Below are 11,408 nucleotides of genomic sequence, written 5' to 3'. Positions count from 1 at the left end.
GCTCGCGTTGCTAGGATGCAGAGTGGCAGAAGGACATTATCGCATCTTTATATCTACACAAAAATGTGCTGTTCATTTTTATTACGAGACATTGTGTGTAACATTTATTGCATGTTAAAGTATAATCAAGCGCGCATCACTATGTTATACGGTGTTTGTCAAATGTTTTCTAATCTAGGTTTTATGTCTTAGAGATAGTCTGCACGTTTTACAACATAAAACTACATTCTGGGCAACATTAAAGAAATCATCTTTTTGCAACGCGGCGCGCACACACGACCGATCACTATCCAATCCCTTTGAGCTATTGCGATTCTGCGCCTTCTGCAGTGTCCGACCGGACATCGACACAACGACAGCCTGGCTATCAATGGCAAGCAAGTAGTTTAGCCAGTTCCCCCAGATCGGATCACAACACTGGGCACGAGCGAAATGCAACAAGGTTTGATTCCATTGCGGATGAATAAATGCCATTAAAGCACAACTAAACATGCCTGGTTTGCATTCAATTTGGACTAATTGTTGCCCGTTGAATGATGAACTGGATATTTTATTATTTGTGTAAAACTGTCGGCTCGCAATCCGAACTACTTGGTTACTTTTCAAACAGGACACAGAGAATGATAAGGCAAAACAATCCAAGAGACGAAACCGAATATGAAACCACGTATACATCCAAATTATGTCGTGTGATCTTTGACTTTTTCTATCACCGTGTTGGATCTGCTCCGTTTCCTAAAATGAATGTAGATGTTTATTATTCTTTTAATCTTATTTCGTGTTCATTTTTTTCTGTTCAAGAAGGACGACAAGGCCGTATTGCTATTAAAAAAAAAACAATAATTACCTTTGAATTTGGTCTCCTGAATCACTTCTCTTTATTTGTTTCTCTGCGTTATGCAGCCTGTTAATGTGATCCCTCAAGTAAACAGAATTCGAAAATGTTCTCGAACAATCCAAACACTCGAAGGTTTTCCCCTCACCTTGATGGGTAAGCTGAAAGGGAAATATGTTTCTAAACACAATTTTTCATATTCAAACATGTATCACAAAGACGCATACATACCATGTGATATCTGTACGTTTTGTGATGAACGAATCCTTTACCGCATATCTCGCACGTTTTCATAACTGTTTTCAAGTGCACAGTTTTTATGTGTTGTATTAAATTGGTTTTTTGTTTGAACTTTACTGGACAGTGCGGACAATTATATTTGTATTCGTCTTTATGCACTTCAACATGCTTTGGAATATGTATGACCATCAAGCCGCATATGTCACAAAGGTGGTATTTGCGCTTTCCTTTTTCCCGTAGGTGTATTATTGAAGGTGGAGCTGGAGGATTTAAGCTGCTATCCCAATCAATTCTGTCCTTGATATACTCTTCCTCGGAAAACACGGTTTCTCCCGGTAGGATGTAATTGGCACAGTACGAGAATTGAAAACTTCTTTGGGCAGTTTCTTCACGCCCTTCTGTTAATTTTGCAATTTGCAGGGGGTCGTCATTGCTTTGTGAACTTTCAGGAGAATCGGCGAAATTTACGTTGCGTGTGTTAAGGTCAAAATCTATCGATTCATCAGAGCTGTCTGACAAAGCGATTGTGTCGATAATTTTGATACGCGACTCTTTAAAGCTGGCAGACAACACAGCGCATAACTCTTGAAAGTGAGACTCATTGCTTCGACAGGCTTCCCGGAACGCGACAGAGCTTTTCAACTTGGTTGTACATTCCAAGCACATGGCGTATGATGCTATGTTGTCCTCATTTATCTACAAAACCGACAAGACTGGTGAGATACATTGACGAAAGAGACCTGCTCCGAACTGTGTACATCTTACCTCTAATCCCGTAACCGCGCTTACATCTTGGAAGGCAAGAGCGAAATCCAATATATCCTCTAGTGGAATCAGTAATGTTTCGTCCTGGCACAAGCAAAACCTACAAATTTGGAACATTTCCTGCGATGCGATCGCCATTCCGAACAGCAGTGGATTGTTGGATGTTGGTAAACATAGATGCGGTAGTCAAAAGCACCAAATGTCATCAGACGGAAAGCCTTCACGCACACAGTGACGATACATTTCAAAAGCGATTCAACGGACACTACTCGCGTTGCTAGGATGCAGAGTTGCAGAAGGACATTATCGCATCTTTATATCTACACAAAAATGTACTGTTCATTTTTATTACGAGACATTGTGTGTAACATTTATTGCATGTTAAAGTATAATCAAGCGCGCATCACTATGTTATACGGTGTTTGTCAAATGTTTTCTAATCTAGGTTTTATGTCTTAGAGATATTCTGTTATGTCGCACGTTTTACAACATAAAACTACATTCTGGGCAACATTAAAGAAATCATCTTTTTGCAACGCGGCGCGCACACACGACCGATCACTATCCAATCCCTTTGAGCTATTGCGATTCTGCGCCTTCTGCAGTGTCCGACCGGACATCGACACAACGACAGCCTGGCTATCAATGGCAAGCAAGTAGTTTAGCCAGTTCCCCCAGATCGGATCACAACACTGGGCACGAGCGAAATGCAACAAGGTTTGATTCCATTGCGGATGAATAAATGCCATTAAAGCACAACTAAACATGCCTGGTTTGCATTCAATTTGGACTACTTGTTGCCCGTTGAATGATGAACTGGATATTTTATTATTTGTGTAAAACTGTCGGCTCGCAATCCGAACTACTTGGTTACTTTTCAAACAGGACACAGAGAATGATAAGGCAAAACAATCCAAGAGACGAAACCGAATACGAAACCATGTATACATCCAAATTATGTCGTGTGATCTTTGACTTTTTCTATCACCGTGTTGGATCTGCTTCGTTTCCTAAAATGAATGTAGATGTTTATTATTCTTTTAATCTTGTTTCGTGTCCATTTTTTTCTTTAACAAATTTTATTTACCTTCGAATTCGATCTCCTGAATCCTTTTTCTTCATTTGTTTCTCTGCGTTATGCAGCCTGTTAATGTGATCCCTCAAGTAAACAGAATTCGAAAACGTTCTCGAACAATCCAAACATTCGAAGGTTTTCCCCTCACCTTGATGAGTAAGCTGAAAGAGAATTAAGTTTTAAAACATATCATTTTATATTCCAACATGTACCACAAATGCTCATACATACCATGTGATATCTATACGTTTTGTGATGAACGAATCCTTTACCGCATATCTCGCACGTTTTCGTAACTGTTTTCAAGTGCACAGTTTTTATGTGTTGTATTAAATTGGTTTTTTGTTTGAATTTTACTGGACAATGTTCACAACTGTATGTGCATTCATCTGTATGAACATGAACATGACTTGGAATGTGTTTAACCATTCTGCCACATATGTCACAAAGGTAATATTTGGGCTCTCTTTTGCCTCGCTTGTATGGAGCGGGCGGTGGAGCTGAAGGGTTTAAGCTGCTATCCCAGTCAATCCAGTACTGGATATCCTCATCGGCGGAATATAAGTTCTCTCCCGGAAGTATATAATTGGCACAGTACGAGAATTCCTCTTGATCCGTATCGCTACTTTGTGCAGTTTCTTCAGGCTCCTCTATAATATTTTCATTTTGGGAGAGATCATCATTGATTTGTGAACTTTCAGCAGAATCGTCAATAATTGTGTCCAAAAAGTCTAGATCCAGATCCATAGACTCATCGGAGTTGTCTGAAAATTGTATTGTGTCGATAATTTTCATACGCGACTCTTTAAAGCTGGCAGACAACACAGCGCACAACTCTTGAAAGTGAATATCATTGGTTCGACAGGCTTCCCGGAACGCGACAGAGCTTTTCAATTTGGTTGTACATTCCAAGCACATGGCGTATGATGTTGAGTTGTTCTGATTTATCTACAAAACCGACAAGTATGGTTAGAGACCGAGACCTGTTCCGAATTGTGTACATCTTACCTCTAATCCCGTAACCGCGCTTACATCTTGGAAGGCTAGAGTGAAATCCAATATATCCTCTAGTGGAATCAGTAATGCTTCGTCCTGGCACAAGCAAAACCTACAAATTTGGAACATTTCCTGCGATGCGATCGCCATCCCGAACAGCAGTGGATTGTTGGATGTTGGTAAACACAGATGCGGTTGTCAAAAGCACCAAATGTCATCAGACGGAAAGCCTTCACGCACACAGTGACGATACATTTCAAAAGCGATTCAACGGACACTTCTCGTTTTGCTATACGTTGGCATAGAACGCAGTAGAACAAATACAGCCGATACTCGAGATACGCGGTTCCAAATGCATTCTAAAGAAATCCTCGTATCTCGAGTTTCTTCTAAAACATCATTTATATATCGTATTAAGGGAACAAATACTTATTTCCCCGTTATGAAGCACATTCTAAGTTTATATTATTGCGTTTATTTCAAGAACTGCAATAAAATGTTATGAAAATTAATTTTTAAAATAATGAATTGTAACATATTTTAGAAGTTTGAAAATTAAAACTTGAGTTTTGCACAGAAAACTCCGCGAAATGTTAAATTTTTAAAAGCGCATAAGTCGGGTATTGACTGTACTGTTCATACACCTGTTCACACCTACTTTCGAATCTTGTGCCGAATGGAAGCAAGTGGCACTAGATTCGAACGTAGCTGGAAACAGGTGTATGTGAACCAACTTTTTTTATGCGTAAAAAGATTACCTGGTAAAATATGCGCTATTTTCGAGGTTGATGCGAAAAAGATATGGACAGACTACTTGCTGACCATTCCAGAACCTTATCAAAGGCCATCCAAAACATAAATGTACATTTTTTACTTAGCTTTTTCCGTGCCTCAACATTATTGGAGCAAGTTCAGCGTTTGATTTGTGTTCAAGAACACTCTTTCGCGTTATACTTACTGATGACAACAACTACTTCCGAGAGTAACTTATTCAGAGTCTAATAGGTTTCGTAATCCATCAAAATTCTAACGTCGAGTTTCATTGGAAAAAACATTTTTTATCAGCACCTTCAGATGCGGATGCAGATGCGCAAAAACGTTCATGTTTTACGAGTAATTCTTCTCCGTTTAACTGTTTGCTCTGTCCTACCAGGGGAAGTATAAAGTCACTTTACTGTCAGAATTCAATTTTAGCGCCTGCAACGCTTAATGGTCCCGAATGCCATTCTGTACAGCTCAGTTTATTACAATCAATTTTTGGATTTTCCCATCACATCATACAATCTTGTCCGTCTCCTACAATATTCAATATTTACTTCTGTTATTATCGGTTCTGTCGTTCACACATTTTCTTTTGTTGAAACATACTTACCTTCGAATCCGTTCACCTGCATCGTTCCTCCTCATTGGTTTTCCCGCGTTATGCAGCCTGTTAATGTGATCCCTCAAGTAAACAGAGTTTGAAAACGTACTTGAACAATCCACACATTCGAAAGTTTCTCCTTCGCTTTGATGGGTAAGCTGAAAGAAAACAATGTTTTTAAACATATCATTTCATATACAAACATGTATCACAATTGCTCATATATACCATGTGATATCTGTACGTTTTGTGGTGAACGAATCCTTTACCGCATATCTCGCACGTTTTCATAACTGTTTTCTTATGCACAGTGTCTATATGTGGTTGAATATTGTGTTTATGTTTTGTTTTAAAAGGACATTGTGGACAAGTGTACGTGCATTCCTCTTTATGCACTATAACATGACTTGGAATGTGTGCGACCATTCTGCCACATATATCACAAAGAGGATGTTTGCGCTTTCCTTTTTCACGTAGGTGTTTAACTGGCGGTGGAGCTCGAGGATTTAAGCTGCTAACCCAATCAATCCAATACTGGGTATCCTCATCCTCGGAATATAAGGTCTCTCCTGGTAGGATGTAATTGGCAGAGTATGAGGATTCCTCTCCTTCGGCATCGGTTCTTTGCGCAGTTTCTTCACGCTCTTCTATTAACCTAGCACGTTGTTCCGCATTGATTTGTGAACTTTCAGCAGAATCGGCGAAACTTACGTCGCGTGTGTTAAGGTCAAAATCTATCGATTCATCAGAGCTGTCTGACAACTCGATTGTGTCGATAATTTTGATACGTGACTCTTTAAAGCTGGCAGACAACACAGCGCATAGCTCTTGAAAGTGAGACTCATTGCTTCGACAGGCTTCCCGGAATGCGACAGAGCTTTTCAATTTGTTTGTACATTCCAAGCACATGGCGTATAATGCTATGTTGTCCTCATTTATCTACAAAACCGACAAGACTGGTGAGATACATTGACGACAGAGACCTGTTCCGAACTGTGTACATCTTACCTCTAATCCCGTAACCGCGCTTACATCTTGGAAGGCAAGAGTGAAATCCAATATATCCTCTAGTGGAATCAGTAATGCTTCGTCCTGGCACAAGCAAAACCGACAAATTTGGAACATTTCCTGCGATGCGATCGCCATCCCGAACAGCAGTGGATTGTTGGATGTTGGTAAACACAAATGCGATTGTCAAAAGTAACAAATGTCATCAGGCTGGAAAGCATTCACGTACACAATGAAGAGAGATTCAAAACTACGTTCTTCTCTTATTACTAAGATAAGTAGTCATGAAGGACATAATCGCAGCTTTTATCGGAATAATACCGAATTTTCACAACATTTTCGTGAGCAAAAGATTTTTGAAGTCCCCCCTCCCTATAGGGTTGGAAGCTACCCTGTACATATTTGTTGCACTATGGGCTGGAATTGGTCATGGAATGTGTATACGGCAAGTTCCCGAGACACGCGGTTATTGGAAATTTGACAGCTGAGTTAGTTTATAGAACAAAACCTAAACAAAAAGGTGTAAAATTGGTCTAAAATAGCTTTCTTTGTCATATAAAACATTTGCTTTTAGTTTATTTTAATGTATTCTATCAAAAAGTAGCCTGGTTTGCTGAATAAATTGTAGAAAAGGAAGTCGACCATCTAACTTTGAAGTATAAACAATTTTACTCCTGGATTCGACTTACGCGGAAATTCGAGATGCGCGGATTTTTCCGGGGTTATAGCGGTCTGCCATAATAGCGTATCTCGGAGACTGCCGGTAATTTAAAATCTTTTACCAAATCTTTTTATGGCTTTTAAAATCAGCGTTTCAATAATAGTATCCTGCCTCAACTGTGAAGGACATACTATTGTTTTATTCGCAATCAAACTGAGATATCGACTACACAGCAGGATCTGCTCCGTTTCCTAAAATGAAGTTTGATATGTTTAGAATCTTATTTATTTCCCTTTCAATAATAAACGAAACCTATTTCCTACAATTGAAGTTAACTTACCTTCCAATCCGCTCTCCTGTACCTTTCTTTTGAATTATTTTGCCCGCATTGTGAAGTCTGTTGAAATGATCCCTCAAGTATATAGAATTCGAAAACGTTTTCGAACAATCCTTGCATTCGATGGTTTTTCCTTCATCTTGATGAGTAAGCTGAAAGAGAAATTTTTGTCTGAACGCATATTCAAACCTGTACTACAAAGCATCATACATACCATGTGATATCTATACGTTTTGTGATGAACGAATCCTTTGCCGCATACGTCGCACGTCTTCTTAATTTTTTTCAAGTGCACAGTTTTGATGTGTTCATTTAACGAGCCCCTTTTTTTTGCTTTCACTGGACAATGCGGGCAACTGTATATGTATTCCTCTTTATGAACATGAACATGACTTGGAATGTGTTTAACCATTTGGCCACATATGTCACAAAGGTGGTATTTGCGCTTTCCTTTTTCACGTAAATGTATGATTGGCGTTGGGACGGTAGGATTTAAGCTGCTATCCCAGTCAATAATATCCATGACATCCTCATCCTCGGAAAGTACGATTTCTCCAGGTTGTATGTAATTGGCACAGTACGAGAATTGAAAACTTCTTTGAGCAGTTTCTTCACGCCCTTCTGTTAATTTTGCAATTTGCAGGGGGTCGTCATTGCTTTGTGAACTTTCAGGAGAATCGTCGAAATTTACGTTGCGTGTGTTAAGGTCAAAATCTATCGATTCATCAGAGCTGTCTGACAACTCGATTGTGTCGATAATTTTGATACGTGACTCTTTAAAGCTGGCAAACAACACAGCGCATAGCTCTTGAAAGTGAGACTCATTGCTTCGACAGGCTTCCCGGAATGCGACAGAGCTTTTCAATTTGTTTGTACATTCCAAGCACATGGCGTATAATGCTATGTTGTCCTCATTTATCTACAAAACCGACAAGACTGGTGAGATACATTGACGACAGAGACCTGTTCCGAACTGTGTACACCTTACCTCTAATCCCGTAACCGCGCTTACATCTTGGAAGGCTAGAGTGAAATCCAATATATCCTCTAGTGGAATCAGTAATGCTTCGTCCTGGCACAAGCAAAACCGACAAATTTGGAACATTTCCTGCGATGCGATCGCCATCCCGAACAGCAGTGGATTGTTGGATGTTGGTAAACACAGATGCGGTTGTCAAAAGTAACAAATGTCATCAGGCTGGAAAGCATTCACGTACACAATAAAGAGAGATTCAAAACTACGTTCTTCACTTATTACTAAGATAAGTAGTCATGAAGGACATAATCGCAGCTTTTATCGGAATAATACCGAATTTTCACAACATTTTCGTGAGCAAAAGATTTTTGAAGTCCCCCCTCCCTATAGGGTTGGAAGCTACCCTGTACATATTTGTTGCACTATGGGCTCGAATTGGTCATGGAATGTGTATACAGCAAGTCCCCGAGATACGCGGTTATTGGAAATTTGACAGCAAAGTTAATTTATAGAACAAAATCTAAACAAAAAGGTGTAAAATTGGTCTAAAATAGCTTTCTTTGTCATATAAAACATTTGCTTTTAGTTTATTTTAATGTATTCTATCAAAAAGTAGCCTGGTTTGCTGAATAAATTAAGTGCAGAGAATGAAGTCGACCATCTATGCCGGATTCGACTTACGCGGATTTTTCCCGGGTTATACGGGTCCGTTATAATAGCGTATCTCGGGGACTGCCTATATAAGTATGTTGCGTAAGTAGTAGTAGTACCATTTCCGTATAGCAGTAAGTATGCAGTTCCCGCGTGCTTGCTAAATAAATATACGGTATATGAAGAACATGTACGTGTACATGTACTACATTCAATTTAGTATTCCCTTAATATGCTAGGGGGATACTAAAATAGTACACACGCGTAAGTCGAATCCGGGAATAAAATCGGTTATACTTCAGTATACATTACATAATGTAAATATTGTAAAGTAACATATAGACACACTTTCGAGTGCTGTCGAATACTTTCGATTATCACTTAATCACAACGATCTATTCTCATGGTGAAGGATACAAGCATAGAAGTAGGATAAAAAAAAGCTTATTCATGAAGGAAGGAAATAAAAAAAGAAATGAATGTACATGGTATGTAATGTTCCCTTCACTTGCTACGGGGTAGGTTTAATAAACTTCTTGCCGAAGATTCGAAGCTACCTTGCTCCACCATACTTCGAGACCCTATAGTGGCATGAACGAACGTAGTGTACACGAATATCCATAGCAAAATCTGCATCAGGCTGCCAGGTTGTACATCGTTCTCCTCCGATTCCATCTCGGTGTGTGTTTTGCATACCGACAATTCGACGAATCAGATTACCTTTATCTGAAAATTGAATGCAATCCCGTTTTCAAATAAACTTTCAAAAAATAGCTACAACTTATCGAGAGTACGTACGTACCAGGTGATGTTTTCCTCAATATTGTGCTTCAAAATATACTTCATTTTTGTTTTCTCGCAATATTATGAAGCCTGTTAAAGTGATCCTTTAAGGCATTCGAATGACTGAATGTTTTTGAACATGCCTTGCATTCGAATATTTCTCCTTCGTCCTGGTGAGATATCTGTAAAAAAAGAACTTAGCAGATTTGTGTTTGTGCTTGCTGATAGGCACTGAACCATTACCATATGATAGCGGTAAGTTTTGTGATGCACAAAGCCTTTGCCGCATATTTCACACGTTTTTCCAATCGTTTTTAGGTGTACTGTTCTGATGTGTGCCACTAAGTTAGCTTTTTGTTTCATTTTCACGGGACAATGAGGACATGCTTCCGCGATATCATCATCATGATTGATAATGTGTTTCGGGATGTGCTTGACGAAAATACCACATATGTTGCACAGATGCAGTTTCCGCTTTCCACGCTCACGTACAAGCGGATTCACTTGTGGATAAGTTGGATTTAACGGGGTGTATATCAAATCCTTTGGGTTGATATCCTCTTCATCCGAGACTAATGCTACACCAGGTTCGATGTAATTCGCGGAATAGTCCTTCGTTGAGGTACTTTCGTTGTGGGCTGTGTTGAAGCTTTTTTTATGGCGTGCAGTATGCTTTTCTGCATACGAGTTTTCTTGGTTCATGGTTTTGGTAGAAGCTGACCCGTCATAGCTGTATTCCGTGTCATTTTCTTCGAAGCATTCGAATTTCAGCATATCTATATCATCATCTGATACATCTAAACATTCAATTGCTTCATTCTTTGTTCTTTCAACACTTTCCACCAGCATACTGCGTAACATTTGAAAGCGGGAATCATTGCTTATACAAAGGATTCGAAATTCGGCCGACATTTTCAGCTTGTTTATACATTCAAGACACATTGCGTACGAAGTGGTGGCCAACTGGAAAAATAACAACCATTGGTATCACACATCACTGAGCTATTCTAGATCTGCGTTCGAGCGCGCGTTTCTCACCTGAATTCCTGAAAACCGCTCAATATCTTCGACTGTTAACAGTTTATCTAGTGTTTTCGCAATCGGTAGGAGCAATCTCTCGTTTTGGCACAGGCAAAATCTACAAATATCCGATAATTCCCGCAAAGCGTTAGCCATTTCGATCGGAGGGAGTTTGTTGTTTACAGCGTAGCGATTACAAATGTCAAAAGTACTCGTATCAACAAAAGCCGCCTTTACGCACACACACTTACTTACAGGGTGCTTCCCGCGCAAATGTTGAGCTCAACCGCTAGCTTTTTGATTTCAAACCAACCGCTGTTTTTTATTGCCACTTCTTTAGCCGCATTTAGTAAGCAAAAAGTTCGTTCCAGATGCAGAAAGATGAAATTTACTGAAAGTATGTAGTCAATACTTTGGACTAAACTTTCATGCACCAACCGAGAATCTTAGGATCCAGCTGAACTCATCAACACGCTTCGGCTACAAAGGATTGCATTAGACAAATGATTTTGATACCAACAGCTGATTCTTATATCTGCCCAATAACCGCGAGAAACATAGATTCAATTTTGGAAATTAACATGCGCAAAAGTTCGTAGCATCGCTTACCATTAACACCTACGCTATCTTCTTGCATTATGTTTTTGTTCTGATGTACTGCAGAGAATAAAACAAATGAGGAAGTAACATTTTACTTG

General features: G+C 39.4%; 5 protein-coding genes across 5 annotated transcripts; all 5 read right to left on the bottom strand.

Annotated features, from left to right (window-relative positions):
* Nucleotides 1-680: 680 nt before the first annotated feature.
* On the bottom strand, nt 681-1,990 carry LOC128718655 (zinc finger protein 184-like). The gene is made up of 4 exons (XM_053812276.1): nt 1,841-1,990; nt 1,067-1,771; nt 848-996; nt 681-735 (listed from the first exon to the last, which is right to left on the bottom strand). Exons 1-4 carry the CDS (start codon nt 1,976-1,978, stop codon nt 681-683), a joined length of 1,047 nt encoding a protein of 348 aa, XP_053668251.1. The 5' UTR covers nt 1,979-1,990.
* Nucleotides 1,991-2,795: 805 nt separating this feature from the next.
* Nucleotides 2,796-4,073, bottom strand: LOC128718654 (zinc finger protein 184-like). The gene is made up of 4 exons (XM_053812275.1): nt 3,924-4,073; nt 3,147-3,863; nt 2,928-3,076; nt 2,796-2,850 (listed from the first exon to the last, which is right to left on the bottom strand). The coding sequence occupies exons 1-4, from the start codon at nt 4,059-4,061 to the stop codon at nt 2,796-2,798; spliced, it is 1,059 nt and encodes a 352-aa protein (XP_053668250.1). The 5' UTR covers nt 4,062-4,073.
* A 1,206-nt stretch (nt 4,074-5,279) lies between these two features.
* LOC128718653 (zinc finger protein 714-like) lies at nt 5,280-6,420 on the bottom strand. The gene is made up of 3 exons (XM_053812274.1): nt 6,283-6,420; nt 5,503-6,213; nt 5,280-5,432 (listed from the first exon to the last, which is right to left on the bottom strand). The coding sequence occupies exons 1-3, from the start codon at nt 6,418-6,420 to the stop codon at nt 5,280-5,282; spliced, it is 1,002 nt and encodes a 333-aa protein (XP_053668249.1).
* Nucleotides 6,421-6,692: 272 nt separating this feature from the next.
* LOC128718652 (zinc finger protein 235-like) lies at nt 6,693-8,415 on the bottom strand. The gene is made up of 4 exons (XM_053812273.1): nt 8,269-8,415; nt 7,495-8,199; nt 7,284-7,432; nt 6,693-6,699 (listed from the first exon to the last, which is right to left on the bottom strand). The coding sequence occupies exons 1-4, from the start codon at nt 8,404-8,406 to the stop codon at nt 6,693-6,695; spliced, it is 999 nt and encodes a 332-aa protein (XP_053668248.1). The 5' UTR covers nt 8,407-8,415.
* Nucleotides 8,416-9,749: 1,334 nt separating this feature from the next.
* Nucleotides 9,750-10,866, bottom strand: LOC128708574 (zinc finger protein 37-like). The gene is made up of 3 exons (XM_053803553.1): nt 10,729-10,866; nt 9,934-10,653; nt 9,750-9,872 (listed from the first exon to the last, which is right to left on the bottom strand). Exons 1-3 carry the CDS (start codon nt 10,864-10,866, stop codon nt 9,750-9,752), a joined length of 981 nt encoding a protein of 326 aa, XP_053659528.1.
* Nucleotides 10,867-11,408: the final 542 nt, after the last annotated feature.

This window comes from Anopheles marshallii, chromosome 2 (assembly GCF_943734725.1).
Source record: "Anopheles marshallii chromosome 2, idAnoMarsDA_429_01, whole genome shotgun sequence".
NCBI classification, from domain to species: Eukaryota; Metazoa; Arthropoda; class Insecta; order Diptera; family Culicidae; genus Anopheles; species Anopheles marshallii.
The sequence above is the reverse complement of the archived record's forward strand: the minus strand, read 5'-3'. Positions and strand labels throughout refer to the sequence as shown.

What these genes read in the sequence shown, in the direction of transcription:
- LOC128718655 (XM_053812276.1), bottom strand. Translation starts at nt 1,978, where the DNA reads ATGGCGATCGCATCGCAGGAAATGTTCCAAATTTGTAGGTTTTGCTTG. An exon ending in AAACGTACAGATATCACATG is followed by an intron (nt 997 to 1,066) that starts GTATGTATGCGT and finishes TTTCCCTTTCAG; the next exon opens with CTTACCCATCAAGGTGAGGG. An exon ending in TCAGGAGACCAAATTCAAAG is followed by an intron (nt 736 to 847) that starts GTAATTATTGTT and finishes CATTCATTTTAG; the next exon opens with GAAACGGAGCAGATCCAACA.
- LOC128718654 (XM_053812275.1), bottom strand. Translation starts at nt 4,061, where the DNA reads ATGGCGATCGCATCGCAGGAAATGTTCCAAATTTGTAGGTTTTGCTTG. An exon ending in GCGCGGTTACGGGATTAGAG is followed by an intron (nt 3,864 to 3,923) that starts GTAAGATGTACA and finishes TCGGTTTTGTAG; the next exon opens with ATAAATCAGAACAACTCAAC. An exon ending in TCAGGAGATCGAATTCGAAG is followed by an intron (nt 2,851 to 2,927) that starts GTAAATAAAATT and finishes CATTCATTTTAG; the next exon opens with GAAACGAAGCAGATCCAACA.
- LOC128718653 (XM_053812274.1), bottom strand. Translation starts at nt 6,420, where the DNA reads ATGGCGATCGCATCGCAGGAAATGTTCCAAATTTGTCGGTTTTGCTTG. An exon ending in GCGCGGTTACGGGATTAGAG is followed by an intron (nt 6,214 to 6,282) that starts GTAAGATGTACA and finishes TCGGTTTTGTAG; the next exon opens with ATAAATGAGGACAACATAGC. An exon ending in AAACGTACAGATATCACATG is followed by an intron (nt 5,433 to 5,502) that starts GTATATATGAGC and finishes GTTTTCTTTCAG; the next exon opens with CTTACCCATCAAAGCGAAGG.
- LOC128718652 (XM_053812273.1), bottom strand. Translation starts at nt 8,406, where the DNA reads ATGGCGATCGCATCGCAGGAAATGTTCCAAATTTGTCGGTTTTGCTTG. An exon ending in GCGCGGTTACGGGATTAGAG is followed by an intron (nt 8,200 to 8,268) that starts GTAAGGTGTACA and finishes TCGGTTTTGTAG; the next exon opens with ATAAATGAGGACAACATAGC. An exon ending in AAACGTATAGATATCACATG is followed by an intron (nt 7,433 to 7,494) that starts GTATGTATGATG and finishes TTTCTCTTTCAG; the next exon opens with CTTACTCATCAAGATGAAGG.
- LOC128708574 (XM_053803553.1), bottom strand. Translation starts at nt 10,866, where the DNA reads ATGGCTAACGCTTTGCGGGAATTATCGGATATTTGTAGATTTTGCCTG. An exon ending in AGCGGTTTTCAGGAATTCAG is followed by an intron (nt 10,654 to 10,728) that starts GTGAGAAACGCG and finishes TTATTTTTCCAG; the next exon opens with TTGGCCACCACTTCGTACGC. An exon ending in AAACTTACCGCTATCATATG is followed by an intron (nt 9,873 to 9,933) that starts GTAATGGTTCAG and finishes CTTTTTTTACAG; the next exon opens with ATATCTCACCAGGACGAAGG.